Raw genomic sequence first — 16,168 nt, 5'->3', positions numbered from 1 at the left:
ATTCCTTCATTACATGACTGAAAAAAAAAATATATTACAAGTAATATGGAAAGAAATTTTGCAATTCTATAATGCCAAAAGTAAGATTTTGAAGTTTTTATTCTTATGTTTCAGGAGCTATTGCATGCTTTGACAACTGTAGATTTAAATTGACCAAGGAACGATAATGTTATGATTAAATAGAGATTAAAGAACAGGGACAGTTTACCTAATGATTTTGGTTGCTCAATTGTGCTTGGCTTCTGTCACCAACCCCTGGGGCTTGCCCTTGTCCCACCACTAGCTGTTTGTAATTTCACATGTGCTGCTGCATCATCAGCATGCTTGTTTGCATGCAAGCTTGTGTCCCCAAGGCAAGTTTGCAGGCTGGGTTGACTAGGTGCCCTGATTTTAGGTTTTCCTGCATTGTTTTTGTGGTCCCATTAATATATATGCTTTTCCTTGATTTTACATTTTACACCATATAAAACACTGTAGAAAATGTGCGTTCTACTGTATTCATGTTCACTGCTGTTGCTTTTTTCCTTTTTAGACCCTTTTCTGTTGAGGTTCTGGGACAGGGTAGCTTTCTCCCTTTCCAGGTAGACATTTCCCTGGAAGTTCCTATATTGCCCATGTGTCTCTGGTCTTTAAAAGGGGAGTCAATATGTAGCTCTGACTCTTTGGACCCCACTTGTTGGAGGGGTTGTTGCTGACTGAGGTAAAAGGCCTCAGTAGGAGTAGCTAATATGAAAACAGATCCTTTTCAACCTCACTCTAAGAATAAAAGAAAGGATTAGGGTAGTTAGTTGAGCAGCCTGAGGCTGCAATGGAGGGAGCAGAGGAGTTATTGTATTAAGTTCAAGTCAGGAGTTAAAGTTTTTTGTATAGTAACACACTGCCTATAGTGGCATGACATCTGCAACAAACATCTGTGGAATGTCATTGGGATGTTTGCCTACAGCTGATGGTACAGAAACAAGATGCACTGAAAAGTACTCATTTTCTTTCCCCCAAAGCAAAAAAGAGAAGGATTAGATAATGATACTAAGAGCAATTCATTTGATAAAATTAGGCACATTGGACTGATCCCATTGATTAGAATGCAGCATGCTCAATAAAATTACTTGATATCCCATCTGCTCCCAAGATAGCAAATTAAAACATTCAGGAAGCTATGGGATTGATTAGTCAACCAGATTTTACATGATGGGCAATTCTGCCTATTTAGATCTGTCAACATAATAATTAGCATATCTGCATACTTATAAGTCACTATTTTATCCCTCATTCATAATGTTAAAGGACAAGGAAAGGCAAAAAAAATAAAATCCCATTTTTACTTTCTTTAATGAAAAAGAAACATGTCTCCAATATACTTATAATACATATAATTTAAAAATGTGTACCATTTTTATAAGAAACCTGACTGCATTCAGTGAAATTCTCCCTTCATTTACTGCTGTGGATAAGAATTGTCAGATGGTCCCTAACTGCTGAGCAGGGAAACAATCATACTTATGAACAGCAGGGGGAGCCCCCACCTTACTTCCCAGCCATACAGAACTCAAGCAGCTTTGTTTATGATGATCCCTAAGCAGCCCAGACCACACTGAGCACGTGCACAGTCTTAGTCTTGCAAAGATGTTTAACAAAGTTACAAGATGGTGACCCCCTGTAGCCAACTTTGAAAGCGTCAAATAGTTTGATTAGGCTTGTGGTGCAGTAAGTTCATGTTTAAATTTAGTATACAAAATACAGCATTTCTAGCCTTATTCTATTTTAGACTTTACATGCCCTTTAATTGATTTTCTAGTAGACTAAAGGTATGAAGATATTTGTTATCTGGAAAACCCAAGCATTCTGGATAACAGGTCCCATACCTACAACCTACCGCTGATTACAATCTATACAGGAAAGCAATTCATATTCTTATATGTGCTGTTTGTCTAGCTAGTTGCCTATTCCTTTTTGTGCCATTCTTCTATAAACAATAAATCAAAGTTTAAGATTAATACCTGCAAATTCAGCATTAAATCTATTTATTTGCTATTCCCCAGTGCACACAAACCTATGCTTTCCCCTACCATTAGCAGCACACCCAGAACAAAACAAATTAGACAATGGTAAGAAAACACCAAGGGGAAGCAAGAGGGAGAAAAAAGACAGAAGTTATGCAGCTGGGACAATAACAGGCCATTAATGTAAAGAGGGTCCTACAAAAGCTAATTGCACCCAAAGGAATTGATTTTTCAGAGAAGGCTGAATGCCACTTTAATTCTTTGTACCTGTGACGCTTTTATTTTATCAAATGGCACTGCTCAAAATGAAATCCTTGCAACATTGCAGAGAGCATCAGCAAATCAAATCAATTAAGAACATTTAGAAAAACGAATGGTCTGGGACTAGAATAGAATTGTAGAACAAAGGTCATCTATTGCTTGCTTTATATACGAGATGGTCAAATGTACTTCTGGTTTCCATAGAAAGCAACAAGGCCGAATCAAAAAGGTACTTCTCCAAATTCCTTTCTCTGGTATGTTACAGTCATATTGAAAATTGGATATTTAGAAAATTCTTGTTTTCTTATGTCACAATGCCACTTTGTGGGAAACTCAAATGTTATATTAGATCCACAATATGTAAAAATGCAATGAGTCACCAATGAGCAGTTCATGTAACATATGGAACTGCTGTAAATGTCCACTAACATCAGAATTCTGCATATAAATAATCATATGCCTGGGTAAGTCTAAAACAGGGTGGTTTGTCCACATTACAACTGATCTCCTACGCGGTCAAAGTTGTTATATGATCAAATCCTGTCTCTTGAAACTAATTGTTGTTATATGATTAAATCCTGTCTCTTGAAACTAATTGATTCTTGGCACTGAAAAGCCCTGGGTGGTTTTCTTTCTTATCTTTTTTTCTGCATTGTTTGTTACTTGTATTGAAACCAGCAGTGATTCTACAATAAATTGTGTTTGTGCAACTGTGTTCACTGATGATCTCGCAAAATGCAATTCAATAGAAAAAATTGATTTGGAACAGCTATCTCCAGTTCATGATAGTGGCTGTTAATAATGAGCAAGGAAGTTCATGCCTCTTGGCAGTCCCTGTATTTCATAATTCATACATTCTATAGCATTGTTATTTTTATTAATGAACACATAAGCCCAGTTGAAAGGTATCTCAGAGCTTTCATTTTTCAGCGGATGACTATATATATGAGATAGATTTTAGATTGATCTTTTTTTTAGTGCTATTGTATTTTTTAATACTAGTATGTCATTTAAATGGTCACTGTCACATCATTAAGGGCTGTTGCTATTGTAGGAACAATAGCAAAATGGGAAATTAATGTTTAGTGGGAGAACAGAAGAACAATTTAGAGCGACAAACCCTTTTCACTGTAAACTAGGCATGTGAATTTCCCAAACAAAGGCTTATTTGTTCTTGTAAAAACCTGACGGGTGGAGAATGTGGTAATAAGAACAAAGGCTTTAAAAGAGTAAAGGAAGAGTCTGCAAGTGTGTATAGAATATATTTGTAAAAATATAAATAAAGCAAATTCATATCATGAAGAACATGAGAGATCATTCAGCACAGATTTACTATAAAAAGCTGTAGGGATGTATGAGTTGGGGGTGAGGGCAGATTTATCAATGTTATGCATCAATCAGTTCCGACCTATCTAAATCAAGGTTTGGATCTATTTAAAAAAATATGATCCAATTAGATCAATTCAAAATAAATCACAAAATGATTGATGACTTAATATAATTCAGATTGAGTCTATAGGAAAGTATGTCTTCAAATGAATCAATATTGATAGTCGAACCTACAGGAAAAAAAAATATTTTTTACAAAGAAATGGATAATTTTGATTACGATACGATTCCATCGTTTAGATTAGTTGTTTTTTGGGTGTCGAAATGTCTAAAGGTGTCTAAAGGTATACGGAATGTCTAAAGGCTGCGTACAATGATATTAAAAACGAACAGGTTATGTTAATTTGTATTAGATCAACTGAATATACTGAATGACATCATTTGAACAAACAGATTTATATTACAGTATACAGAAAAACTGCATAATTCCCCATTTCGTCTTTAAGAATTCTGCCCCTCAATATTTTTAATAATTTGAAAAGGTAACTTAAAGAACAAGGAAAGCGCAATAAAGAATTAATCTCCCTTGAGGGGCATACTTTCGGCGGTGTCATGCTTTTATTAAAGTCCACTCTTCTTTAAGCCGTTTGTGTGATCAGAAGCATTGTAGTACAAAAATGCTAATTTCTTGAATAGAAATTCCCATAATTCTATGCTCCTGTACCAAGACCTGTGAGTTTAGACTAGAATTAGTGCTGATATTGAAGCAAACTGCAACAGTGCAAAGGCTTTTTAGACATGCTTGCATCCAGGAGGAGAAATCGTTTTGAAGCATGCATATTTAGTTTTTATTATTTCAGGGATCAGCTACAAGCAGAAAAAGCCTTACCTTGTACATAATATGTAGGGGGAAATGTAATAAAATTCATAAAGAGAAAACACATTTGCACACAAATAAACATGTAATATTATTCATTAGACTATTATTGCATTGCAAATCTTTATTGTGCATTGCAAACTGTTTAGACTTGCTTGAAGATGGCACAAACTTTTGGAGCAAACGTAACAACTTTTTCATTAAGGAGTTTTATTATACACACTGCACACTATTGCAAATGATACATATATACTCAGACCCACCATCAAGACGGGGAGCAAAATTACCTTATCCCAGCCGACATGGGGAGGCACATTTATTAAAGGTTGAATTTGGAATTCGTGTGAGTTTTTTTAAACTCCTTTAAATTCGAAAATACTCGTAATTCGATTGGGGAGTTATTTATTAAAAAAAATCAAATATCTAAAACTCGAATCGAATTAGACTTAACTTGATTCTTTTTTTTTCTCCAAAAAAAACTTGAATGTCAGGAAGGCTACTAACATGTTCAAATTGATCCCTGGACCTCTCCCATTGACTTATACACAAATTCAGCAGGTTTTAGGTGGCAAATAGTCAAATTTGAGTTCCTTTGAGTTCCAGAGTATGAAGAATCAAGCTCAAGTGTGGCAACTGACACATGGGGAATGCTAAAACTACCACCTCCTCAACGGTGGAGGTAGCCCCATGCTACCTACAGGTATAGGATCCCTTATGCAGAAACCTGTTATCCAGCAAATTCCTAATTACAGAATGAACATCTCCCATAGACTCCATTCTAATCAAATAATCCAAATTTTTGGACTTATATCCATTTTCTCTTTGATAATAAAACAGTACCTTGTACTTGATCCAAACTAAGATATTATTAATACTTATTATCCTTATTGGAAGCAAAACCAGCCTATTGGGTTTATTTAATGTTTACATGATCTTCTAGTAAACTTAATGGAGCAGTTCAGTGTAAAAGTGGATGTCTAACATAATAGCCAGAACAGTACTTCCTGCTTTTCAGCTCTCTAACTCAGCAGTTAATCAGCAACTTGAAGGGGGACCACATGGGACATAACTATTCAGTGAGCCTCGGAATTCAGCTTAGATTCAGAAGCAAACAGCTAAGGCCCATGTGCCCCCCTCAAGTCAATGCTTGGTCACTGCCTGGTAACCAATCAGTGAATGAGAGCTGCAAAGCAGGAAGTAGTGTTCTGGCAATTATGTTGGACATCCAGTCACTCCAGCCTCTATACATTAAATTTTTGGCTAACTAACTATATTAGAAACATTTTTTTATTGTGTGCATACTATCTATTTACCCAGTTTTTATTTTCTTTACTGAACAATTCCTTTTAGGTATGAAGATCCAAATTATGGAAAGATCCTTTATCTGGAAAACCCCAGGTTCTGAGCATTGTGGATAACAGGTTCTATACCTGTACTGCATTCAGTGTCAAAGTGCACAAGAAAATGTGTTTAAAGAACTGGGCTTAAATTGGACTTCAATTATCATTGCAAGTGCATCTGATTGGCATCATAAGGCATGTATCAGGTGCAATTAGGCCAAATTCAACTCCCCCTGGTGGTTGCAATAATGTTGGAATCATTGCATTGGGGGTAAAAAAAAGTGAACCAATGTTGCTCTTTGCACACTGTACTTCAGTAACTACTACTTACTGTGCCAAGTAACAGCTTTTACAAATACAGGATGGAAAAACTTCTAAGCAAATGCAAATTAATCATTTCGATTATGGCTTTTCAGTTAAATGTCTTCTTCTGGAAGAAAGACACCAGCCAAAGAGCTTGACAATAAAACAGGCAGATTGCTCCAAATAGAAGCAGCTGGAAAAAGCACAATAATGGCATCTGTGCATTTAAGCAATTAATGTAAAAACTACAATAGCTACAAAGTTAGAACTCCTGCAAACAATTTGGTGATTAGTGAACAATCACACTCTCTGAAAAAAATTAAACAAACATATTCTGTATGGGCTGGTGAGCAAAGAGAAGGCATAGGCCTTAATTTACTTGTACAAAAGATGATATGCTTGATAAAGATATTTATCAGGCTTCATTATGATTATTTGTTCTCATTTTCATCATTATGTGCAGGTGGTTGGATTGTAGAAACAATGCTCTGGAATACGCATTGTGATCAGCAAGAGAAATAATGTTAGCACTGGGTACATATGCTCATAAAATACAATTTCCCCTCAGAGTTTACTGAATGCGCAGTGATATAAAGTTTACTATGTAAAAACTTTTGTATGGACAAATATATAGAAACATACACTCATATATTACAGTCATTATTTTCATATTTCTTTCTTAACTATTTAAAACAACTTACTAAAACTGATCTGATCCAGCCCAATGTGGTCCTCCTTCAGATGGTATTGTCAAACATGGACATTAGCTATCAGGCCATTAACAAAGCGATATTAGTAAGATGGGTCATCATTTTGGCCTTATACACCAGCCAATAAGCTACCAACTTGGTTCAACTGACTCTATAGAGGCAGGACTGACATCTAGGGGCAGATTTACTAAGCTCAAGTGAATAATTCGGATGCAAAAATATTCGAATTTCGAAGTATTTTTTTGGGTACTTCGACCATCGAATTGGTGAAATTTGATCGAATCGAATGATTAGAATGATTCGAAGTAAAAATCGTTTGACTATTCGACCATTTGATAATCGAAGTACTGTCTCTTTAAAAAAAACTTCGACTTCATACTTCGCCACTTTAGACCTACCGAAGTGCAATGTTAGCCTATGGGGACCTTCCAGAGCACTTTTCTAAGTTTTTGGTTTGATCGAATAAAAATCATTTGATCGATCGCTTAAAATCACTCATATCGTTCGATTCGAAAGATTTCATCGTTCCATCGAACAATTTTTATTCAATCGTTCGATCGAAGCTTTTGCGCTAAAATCCTTCGAATTCGATATTCAAATTCGAAGGATTTTACTTTGAGGGTCCATTTGAGGGTTTTTTAAATTCGACCCTTGATACATCTGCCCCCTAATGTTGGCCTGTATATGGATAATGCATTGCACAAAATATTTTGATGAGGTAAATGATTTCCTATTTAGAGAAGTCTTTTACAATTACATTTTTACCCTTCAGTTTCCCCATTGCAACATTATGGTACTGTGTTAATTTACTAGCTACTCACCTTATGCCAAGCAATAAAAGAGTAGTGCATTAAAAGGATAAATGTTGTGAAAATCATTGCACCGCAGCAAAATCAATTGTATCCATTCTATGGCTTGTCAGCAAGACACTGCTATATCTGGATACCTGGGGCAACAGTTTCATCATAATAAAGGCATATGAAAGTCTGATGCAGTCTGATCAATAGATATCTGGCTGATTTCCAGCAAGATAACCAGCAGGCAAACCATGGCTGTGGCCCATACAAGGGGTAATGTGTTAAAGGGATTCTGTAACTGGACAAAATACATTAATAAATAGCACTCCTCCAGCAGCATCCTCCACTGAATATCATTTTTCAAAAGAGCAACCAGATTTTCCATTTTAACATTTTACATGGGCCTAAATATGTTCTCCGTTTTCCAGGTGCCCTCAGCCATGTGACTTCAGCTCTGATAAACTTAAGTCATTATTTTAAATCAAACACCAGAGTAGGGGTTGTTTAATAAATCTTTTTTCACGTTTTACCGTATATACTCGAGTATAAGCCGTCCCGAGTATAAGCCGAGGTACCTAATTTTGCCTACAAACACTGGGAAAACATATTGACTTGAGTATAAGCCTAGGGTGAGAAATGCAGCAGCTACTGGTAGGTAAGTTTTCCTAAATTTGGTCACAACAAAAATCTAATCAATAAAATGCCTCACTACATTCTTTACATACCTCTTACTCTGGTCTCTGAAAAGCAAACAGCTCAGCTGCTTCATTCATTTGTTCTTCCTGCTTCTGTCCTGCATGCTCAGCCCTTCAACCCCTGCCTTCAGAATTGTCATTGTCATCTCTCCCTACTATACCTGCTATCCCACAGCCACAGTCCTAGAGGGTATAAACCCCTCTGCCATTACCCTTTATAGTATAATTGCTCCAACAAGGGAAGCAGGTTACAGGCTGTGGTGGAGAAACTCACTAGTAGCCATTTCTTTTTAGCTGAGCTGGGGGCAGTTGCCCAAACAGCCCGAGGGTCCCCGGGGAGTGGGCACGTTAGACTTGCACGCTGCTGCCTAATTAGCTGCACTCGTAGAAAAAAAAAACGGGACCTGCAGGCGTTGGCTGGCGGATCAGCCTGTCCCTCCTCAGTGTACGTGGGAGGCTGCTGCCAGAAGCAGGTGGGATTGTATTGCTGCCGAACTCCATCCGGAGATCACTTCCCACACTCACATAAATGCCAGGACGTGCCGGTCCTCAAGTCAACGTGATCGCGCAAACAGTGCGCATTCCTACTTCCGTCGTACAGTCTTAAGTCCCACTTCTGTGCCACCCACGTCTTCCTTTTCATCGACTCCCAGGGGTGTGCGCAGAGAGAAGGCAGTGGGAGAGGGCTTGTCTGCAGGTACTGACTCGAGTATAAGCCAAGATAGACTTTTTCAGCACATTTTGAGTGCTGAAAAACTCGGCCTATACTCGAGTATATACGGTATATATTTCATGATTTGTTTGTAAGTTCTTCAACCTATTTTTTTCCAGCAGCAACGACCACACTTCAGTAAGTCAGCAACAGATTTCACTGGATCTAATTGGCTGATTATTGCACGAGTCAGCAATTAATGCACTTCTGGAACACATTATACATATAGCAAAGGTTCCCCTTCAAAACGACCAGTTCTGTGTACAGTATTATGCTTTATTTACAAGTTGTTGTAAAATCAGAATGAGACAGCCACTCAGAGTATCAGTATAGATTTACTTACTTTTCTGGGTTTTCAACTTCTTCAATAACAAAGTTGAGGTAAAACCTGCAAACAGAAAAAAAAAAAAATCACAGTCACTGGGGAAAATAGCTAATATAAACAATAAGGCTCATTTATCATTTACTGCATAGTGCAGAATTATTTACATAGTGAATATAGTGCTCTGTACATGGTTATATTTAAGAGTGGTGTATTTAATGTGCAAATAGCCATAAGAGCTTTTTAAACATGTCATAATCACAAATTATTAACATTTCTGCAGTCAGGTTACACCACGACTTTGGTGGCAGAGAAAATATTTGCAAAACAGTTTCAAATTGAAAATTTTAATTCCTGTCAGTAATATTTTTGTGCATAAACAACCTAGTATTGCAGCCACACTCACTCTCTGTCTCCCTGCTGCCAGATCTGTGCATGCTCTCCCCTTGCCTTGTTTCCTTGACTTTCTCCTTCCCAGCATCCCTGGTGGGAAGCTGACCTTTAATCTGTCATCTAATAAATAGGCCTCCACGTCTTTAATCAACCGGAGGAGAAATAGGGTCCACCTCAAATAACTGATGGCACCCCAGTTGAACAAGAAAGTTCAGACGTTTTGTTCCTTAAGAAGACAGAGCAATGCTACACATCTGAATGGTGATTCCTCTGAATCCTTGAACCAAAGAGTTCTTTGGAAAATCAGGAAAGACAAAACAGCATTGATTATGATCTTTCCATTATGGGTCAAAGAGCTTGGTTCTCAGATCTGATGAGGCAGTTCTGGAGGCTGAACCTTGACATAGAGTGCTTTGTAGAACAAAGTCTTTATAGAGAGTCCAGACTCTGTTACTCTGTACTATTTTTCAGGAAATCCTTAACATCTAAGATCTACAGCAGGGTATGGATAATTTGTGACTAATCATTATTTTCTTCAGGATGGCTTCTCCAACTAACACCCTAAAAGCCCACATTTCTGCTTTGTCTGTAATATTTCAAAAGAATAAAGCTGATTGGGTCTTTTGTCACTTTTTGCCACTCTTAGGTTGAGACCAGGAACATTGGTCATGCGTCCTCTTTGGCACTGAAATATCATGCTAGCTGCTCATTGTCATTGATCCTTATTATTTATCACCAAAAACTGCCTTTTTAGTTGCCAATACCTTGGCTAGAATGGTCAGGGAACTTCAGTCCATGGCATCAGATACAATGTACACAGTCTTCCTTCCCAAAAAAGTTATTCGATTCTAATTTGCTTTTGTCCAGGCAGCACAATTATTTAGGCATCATCAGCATAATTATCAGTCTGGTCTCCATACTGATCGGTTTGGGATTAGGAGTTTCTTGCTGTTATTTGTATATTCTTTATGGGTATTTTTTCGCTGACCAAAACGCATGTGCAGCCAGTGTCGGACTGGCCCACCGGGATACCAGGAAAACTCCCGGTGGGCCAAGGTGTCAGTGGGCCCTCTTGCTTCTAACCATTTAGCATATTTTATGATCATTCCCTATTTCTTTATGGGAAACAAATGCTTAGAAATGGAAGACTATATTAAGTAGATATAAAAGACTAGGATAATAAACAGGTTGAGTGAGGAGAGTAGGAATAATAGTTTGGAAAGTGAGTCCATGGTCTAAGGTGAGCCAACAGTCTAAGATTTTCTGGTGGGCCCCTGGCATCCCAGTCCAACACTGTGTGCAGCCATTTGGACTACAGAAAAAAAAAAAAAATTTAGGTAATACTTAATTTTAGGATTTTTTTCTGATAGACCCATTTCACAGAGTTGCCTTATAACAAAATATCTCCTTACTCTTCTTCTCCTATCAAGCTTTGCCCTATTGTACAACATTATTGCTCATTATTGCACACTAGAACATGAAAATAAATTGACTTGAGTGTCATGTTTTGAACTAGACATCCACCTCCATCCTAACAACTAAAATGATAATTTTAAGTGCTACAAAGAAAAGCTGGTTTATTAATTTTCTTAAACAAAAACTGCATTTCTTTAAACTTGTCATCAGCTTTCTAATGTGTGCTAACCTTGCATTGTCTTTGGATGAAGCATCAAATCCATCAAATTTGAAAACAAATTTATTTCATTTTTTTAGGTTATTAAGAAACGGAGTACTAAGCTTCTGATAGATTACATGAGATGAATGCAGACAGCGTGATAGCTAGTTCAATAGTCAGCAGCATACTTGATTTAAAGAGTATGCAAGAGGAATACAAAGAAGAATTTAAAGAGATTTGCATCCTAAATAATATAGAGATGCAAAGTTTGGATATGTGTTTTACTTTGAATCCTCATATTATACAAGTTACTTTCAGGGTGGATAAGCACAAATGAATTTGTTTTGTAAAGAAAAGCATTTTATAAGTGTCATAATACAAATCATATAACACTAAATGCATATTCGCTGCTAGAAATGTTATTCTGAATTGTTAAAATTGAAATTTAACTTAAGTTACTTCAGAGGTAATAATTGTTCAAGATTAAAGGAAAACAAAACATGTTTTCTCAAAATAAATATGTTGAAACTAAATGTTTCCTGTGAAAGAACCATGAACAGGTGATTATTGGCACTCAAGTTAGAACTTACCACAACTAAGGAATTTAGGGAGCTCAATGTAGTTTTTGATGTTTTTTCAATTGATAAATCTCAAAAATTATTGAAGACTTTAATTAGGATACATATGATAAATTCTCAAACTGCAAAAAAATGCAACCTCCAATTTTGATTGCAATGGGAACAACAAACAAATGGTTACTGTTTAGAAATATATTACTTTAGAAATGGTTACTGTAATTTAAAACTTGATCCAGGGCTGGAACTAGGCATAGGCTGAAGAGAAATGATTGGGGGGGGTCACTACCTAGACATGAACCTCTACTGCCTTTAAATCTGGCAGTGCTCAGTTTCAGATTGGGAAGTGGTGGGGGAGGCTGCAGTGACAAAAAACAGTAAAGGCTATTGCCGAAATTTGAATTTAAATTACAGGCTTAGGGACACATTATGGTTAGGACTATGACATACAAGAAGTGATGCCATGCCATGGACCACTACATATTTCTGTTGGGGAACAGTAAGGGGCCCTTTGAGTGAAGGAATAGAATAAAAAAAACTTCGAATTTCGAATGTTTTTTTGGCTACTTCGACTATCGAATTGGCTACTTCGACTATCGAGTCGACTACAACTTCAAATGGAACAATTCGAACTAAAAATCGTTTGACTATTCGACCATTCGATAGTCAAAGTACTGTCTCTTTAAAAAAAACTTCGACCCCCTACTTCGCCACCTAAAACCTACCGAAGTGCAATGTTAGCCTATGGGGTCCCCATAGGCTTTCTAATGTTTTTTTGGTTGAAGAAAAATCGTTCGATCGATGGATAGGGGCAGATTTAAATAGGGTCGAATATCAAGGGTTAATTAACCCTCGATATTCGACTGCCGAATGTAAATCCTTTGACTTCGAATATCAAAGTCGAAGGATTTACCGCAAATAGTTCGATCAAACAAAAATCCGTTCGTTCGATCGATCGAATGGATTTAAAAGTTTGATCAAACGTTCGATCGAACTATTTGCGGTAAATCCTTCGACTTCGATATTCGAAGTCGAAGGATTTACATTCGGCAGACGAATATCGAGGGTTAATTAACCCTTGATATTCAACCCTATGTAAATCTGCCCCTAAGAGTCCAAATAAGTTTTTAAAAAATGTCATTGTTTTCTCATTAAACGTAGATCAACGTTAACAATATTACTTACCATCCAGCATATGCATACATTCCAGAATAGAATGCCAAGGGTAACCCCATAACACTGACGTCTTTTCCAATAAAAGCATCTTTGAAGTTCTGTGTCTCTCCTGCAAAGCAGATTTCAGACATGGTTTGTTTTGATACGATTTAATACATGTTGTCAGTTGGTCTTGTTTACACAGAAACGCTTATTTGATAAAATATGGCATGAGTCAAGATTTAAGATGTAGCTGTCAAGGACCATGAAAATAAGTGTTGATCTTACTTCTGATAAACGCAGAAGAAACCCTTACATAAAGAATAAATAACAAAAAGGAAGTCATAAAGTGTTAACAAGGAAAATAAAACATCTATCTTAAGCAACACCTGCAGTAAATGTACTTGCCAATCAATCAATAAATCACTTTAACAACCGACAAACAGTTGGTTTTGTGTTCCTCTCTTATCTAAAATGGATCAGAGCAGCAAGATACCCAATAACACTGATTAGATACCGTCTCTTGATGCAAGGTTTGTAATTGGCAATCAGATATGGCACGGTAAAGGTTTTTCGTTTCCAAATCTGGATAAAAACATATTGGAGTTTATTTTATATGCAGGTTCTTAATTGCATTGATGAAGTTAACCATAGCAACCAATCACTACTTTGGTTTACCCAGTCCACTAAAAGAAAATAAAAGCAAAGGTCTGAATGGTTATAATAGGTTACTAAATTGTTCTACTTTGGAACCTATGTTCAGCCCTATTTACCCCTTTTAATATGTGCAAATTTAATTATCATCTACTATCATCTCCCAAACAAAGCTTTGCTCCATTTACCTGCTAAGTAATGGTATAAAGCTGCTAGAAGGTATCATTCTGCTACTCCTTGGCCTTGCACATTAACGGGAGGTATAACGGGACCCCAAATCTATAGTATATGCTTTCGAGAAACAATCGCAACTCTGGACTGACACACAACGCTTCCCATTGATGGTCCATTATGATAGCTTTATCACAAACAAGCTCATTTTTGTTTCTTCAGTTGGTGCATGAAAACTTTTATCACCATGCACATGTAAAGCTTTGCTCTTCTTTATAGGAAATGGAGACCATTGTTTTTGTTTCTGAATTGATCTGCTTGCTGTGGAGTATAGTGAATTCTATCTGTTTATACCCAGTGAAAAATAGTTCTAAAAACAAAATCTTTGCTTATTGTTTGTGAAATATTCCTGATCAAAATCCATAAACATTAACTACGTGGTACAGTATGGGATCCATAAAGCTCCTAATTATGAAAAGGCCATCTCACATAGACTCTATTTTATTGAAATAATACACATTTTTAAAAACAATTTCCTTTGTGTCTCTGTAATAGGGGTGCACTGAATCCCCTATTTTGGATTCGGCCGAACCCCGAATCCTTTGTGAAAGATTCGGCCGAATACCGAAGCCAATCCTAATTTGTATATGCAAATAAGGGATGGGAAGGGGAAAACATTTTTTACTTCCTTGTTTTGTGTTTTGTGACAAAAAATTTCACGTGATTTCCCTCCCTTCCCCTAATTTGCATATGTAAATTAGGGATCCTGGATTCAGTGCATCCCCACTCTGTAATAATAAAACAGTACCTTGTACTATATCCAAACTTAGATATACAGTAAGTAATCCTTATTGGAAGCAAAACCAGCCTATTGGGTTAATTTAATATTTACATGATCTGTTACTAGATGATCCAAATTACGGAAAGATCCATTATTCTGAAAACCCCAGGACCCGGCTATTCTGGATAACAGGTCCCATATCTGTATAGTTTATCTTATATTATACTTGTGCATTTTACATGGTAAAACGTTAAATTGAAACAAAATGATGATGACTCACACATAAGCATATGCTGGAAGATAATAATTGAAGTTAATGCATGTAACTGTAACAAAATGTTAGTTCATACCTTTAATTAGCTGTAGAACTCCAGGGACTATAATTATCAGAATTGCTATAAGCTTGCAAAAGGTCAAGAAAATCTGTATCCGAGCGGTCCAGCTGACGCTCATACTGTTCAAGACCATCACTATAGCTAAAATAAAGATAAGATAAGGTAAGATAGTTTTTTTACAATTATTTTACAAGCAGTATGTTTTTTAAATGCATAACAAAACAGATATATTGGATTGTACAACAACACATATTAAACCAATTGAAAATTTTTGCAAAAGTAGTGTAAAAGAATGATCATGGCACAATGTCATAAGATATTCCAGAGCATTGTTGGAGTCCTAGCTCACACATCTAGATGACAGATGACAGTTATGTGGTTGGTTATTAGCCCAATTAGCATCCTTCTGTCAATGGTTGACCTACAATTTTCTTCTTTCTGAGGCATACAATAGTAGGGTACTGATGCAGTGATTACAGGCTGAACTTGTGTGTGTGTGTATATATATATAGATATATATATATATATATATATATATATATATATATATATATATATATATATATATATATATATATATATATAGATATATATATATATATATATATATAGATATATATATATATATAGATATATATATATATATAGATATATATATATATATATATAGATATATATATATATAGATATATATATATATATATATAGATATATATATATATATAGATATATATATATATAGATATATATATATATATATATAGATATATATATAGATATATATATATATATAGATATATATATATATATATATATATATATATATATATATATATATATATATATATATATATATATAGATATATATGTGTGTATATATATACATACACACCTATATTGTTATAATGTGAACATTGTGGGCACATTATAACAATATAGGTGTGGGACAAAAAATTGTGGTCTAACAAGAGTAGATTACATTGTGTTCTCTTTTACTATGAATGAGGCCATCACTAGCCATCCATTATGATATTATGAGCATATGCGTCAGTCAGTAGTAACATTGTCAAGGCTACTTATTAAGGGTAGCTTTTGACCTGTCAGGCGCATATTATTTTAGTCCGTTAGGCAGGGAGACGAAAT

General features: G+C 35.9%; 1 protein-coding gene across 1 annotated transcript in view; it reads right to left on the bottom strand.

Moving 5' to 3' along the window:
• The window catches only part of slc7a11.S (solute carrier family 7 member 11 S homeolog), an 88,589-nt gene that overhangs the window by 48,757 nt on the left and 23,664 nt on the right, over nucleotides 1–16,168 (bottom strand). The window contains exons 4-6 of the mRNA XM_018243306.2: nucleotides 15,041–15,166; nucleotides 13,115–13,214; nucleotides 9,368–9,412 (exon numbers count right to left, since the gene is read on the bottom strand). Of these exons, the coding sequence (XP_018098795.1) occupies nucleotides 9,368–9,412; nucleotides 13,115–13,214; nucleotides 15,041–15,166 (271 nt within the window). The remainder of the gene's footprint in view (nucleotides 1–9,367; nucleotides 9,413–13,114; nucleotides 13,215–15,040; nucleotides 15,167–16,168) is intronic.

This window comes from Xenopus laevis, chromosome 1S (assembly GCF_017654675.1).
Source record: "Xenopus laevis strain J_2021 chromosome 1S, Xenopus_laevis_v10.1, whole genome shotgun sequence".
Taxonomy (NCBI): Eukaryota; Metazoa; Chordata; class Amphibia; order Anura; family Pipidae; genus Xenopus; species Xenopus laevis.
Note: the sequence above shows the minus strand (reverse complement) of the source record. Positions and strands in the feature narration are given on the sequence as shown.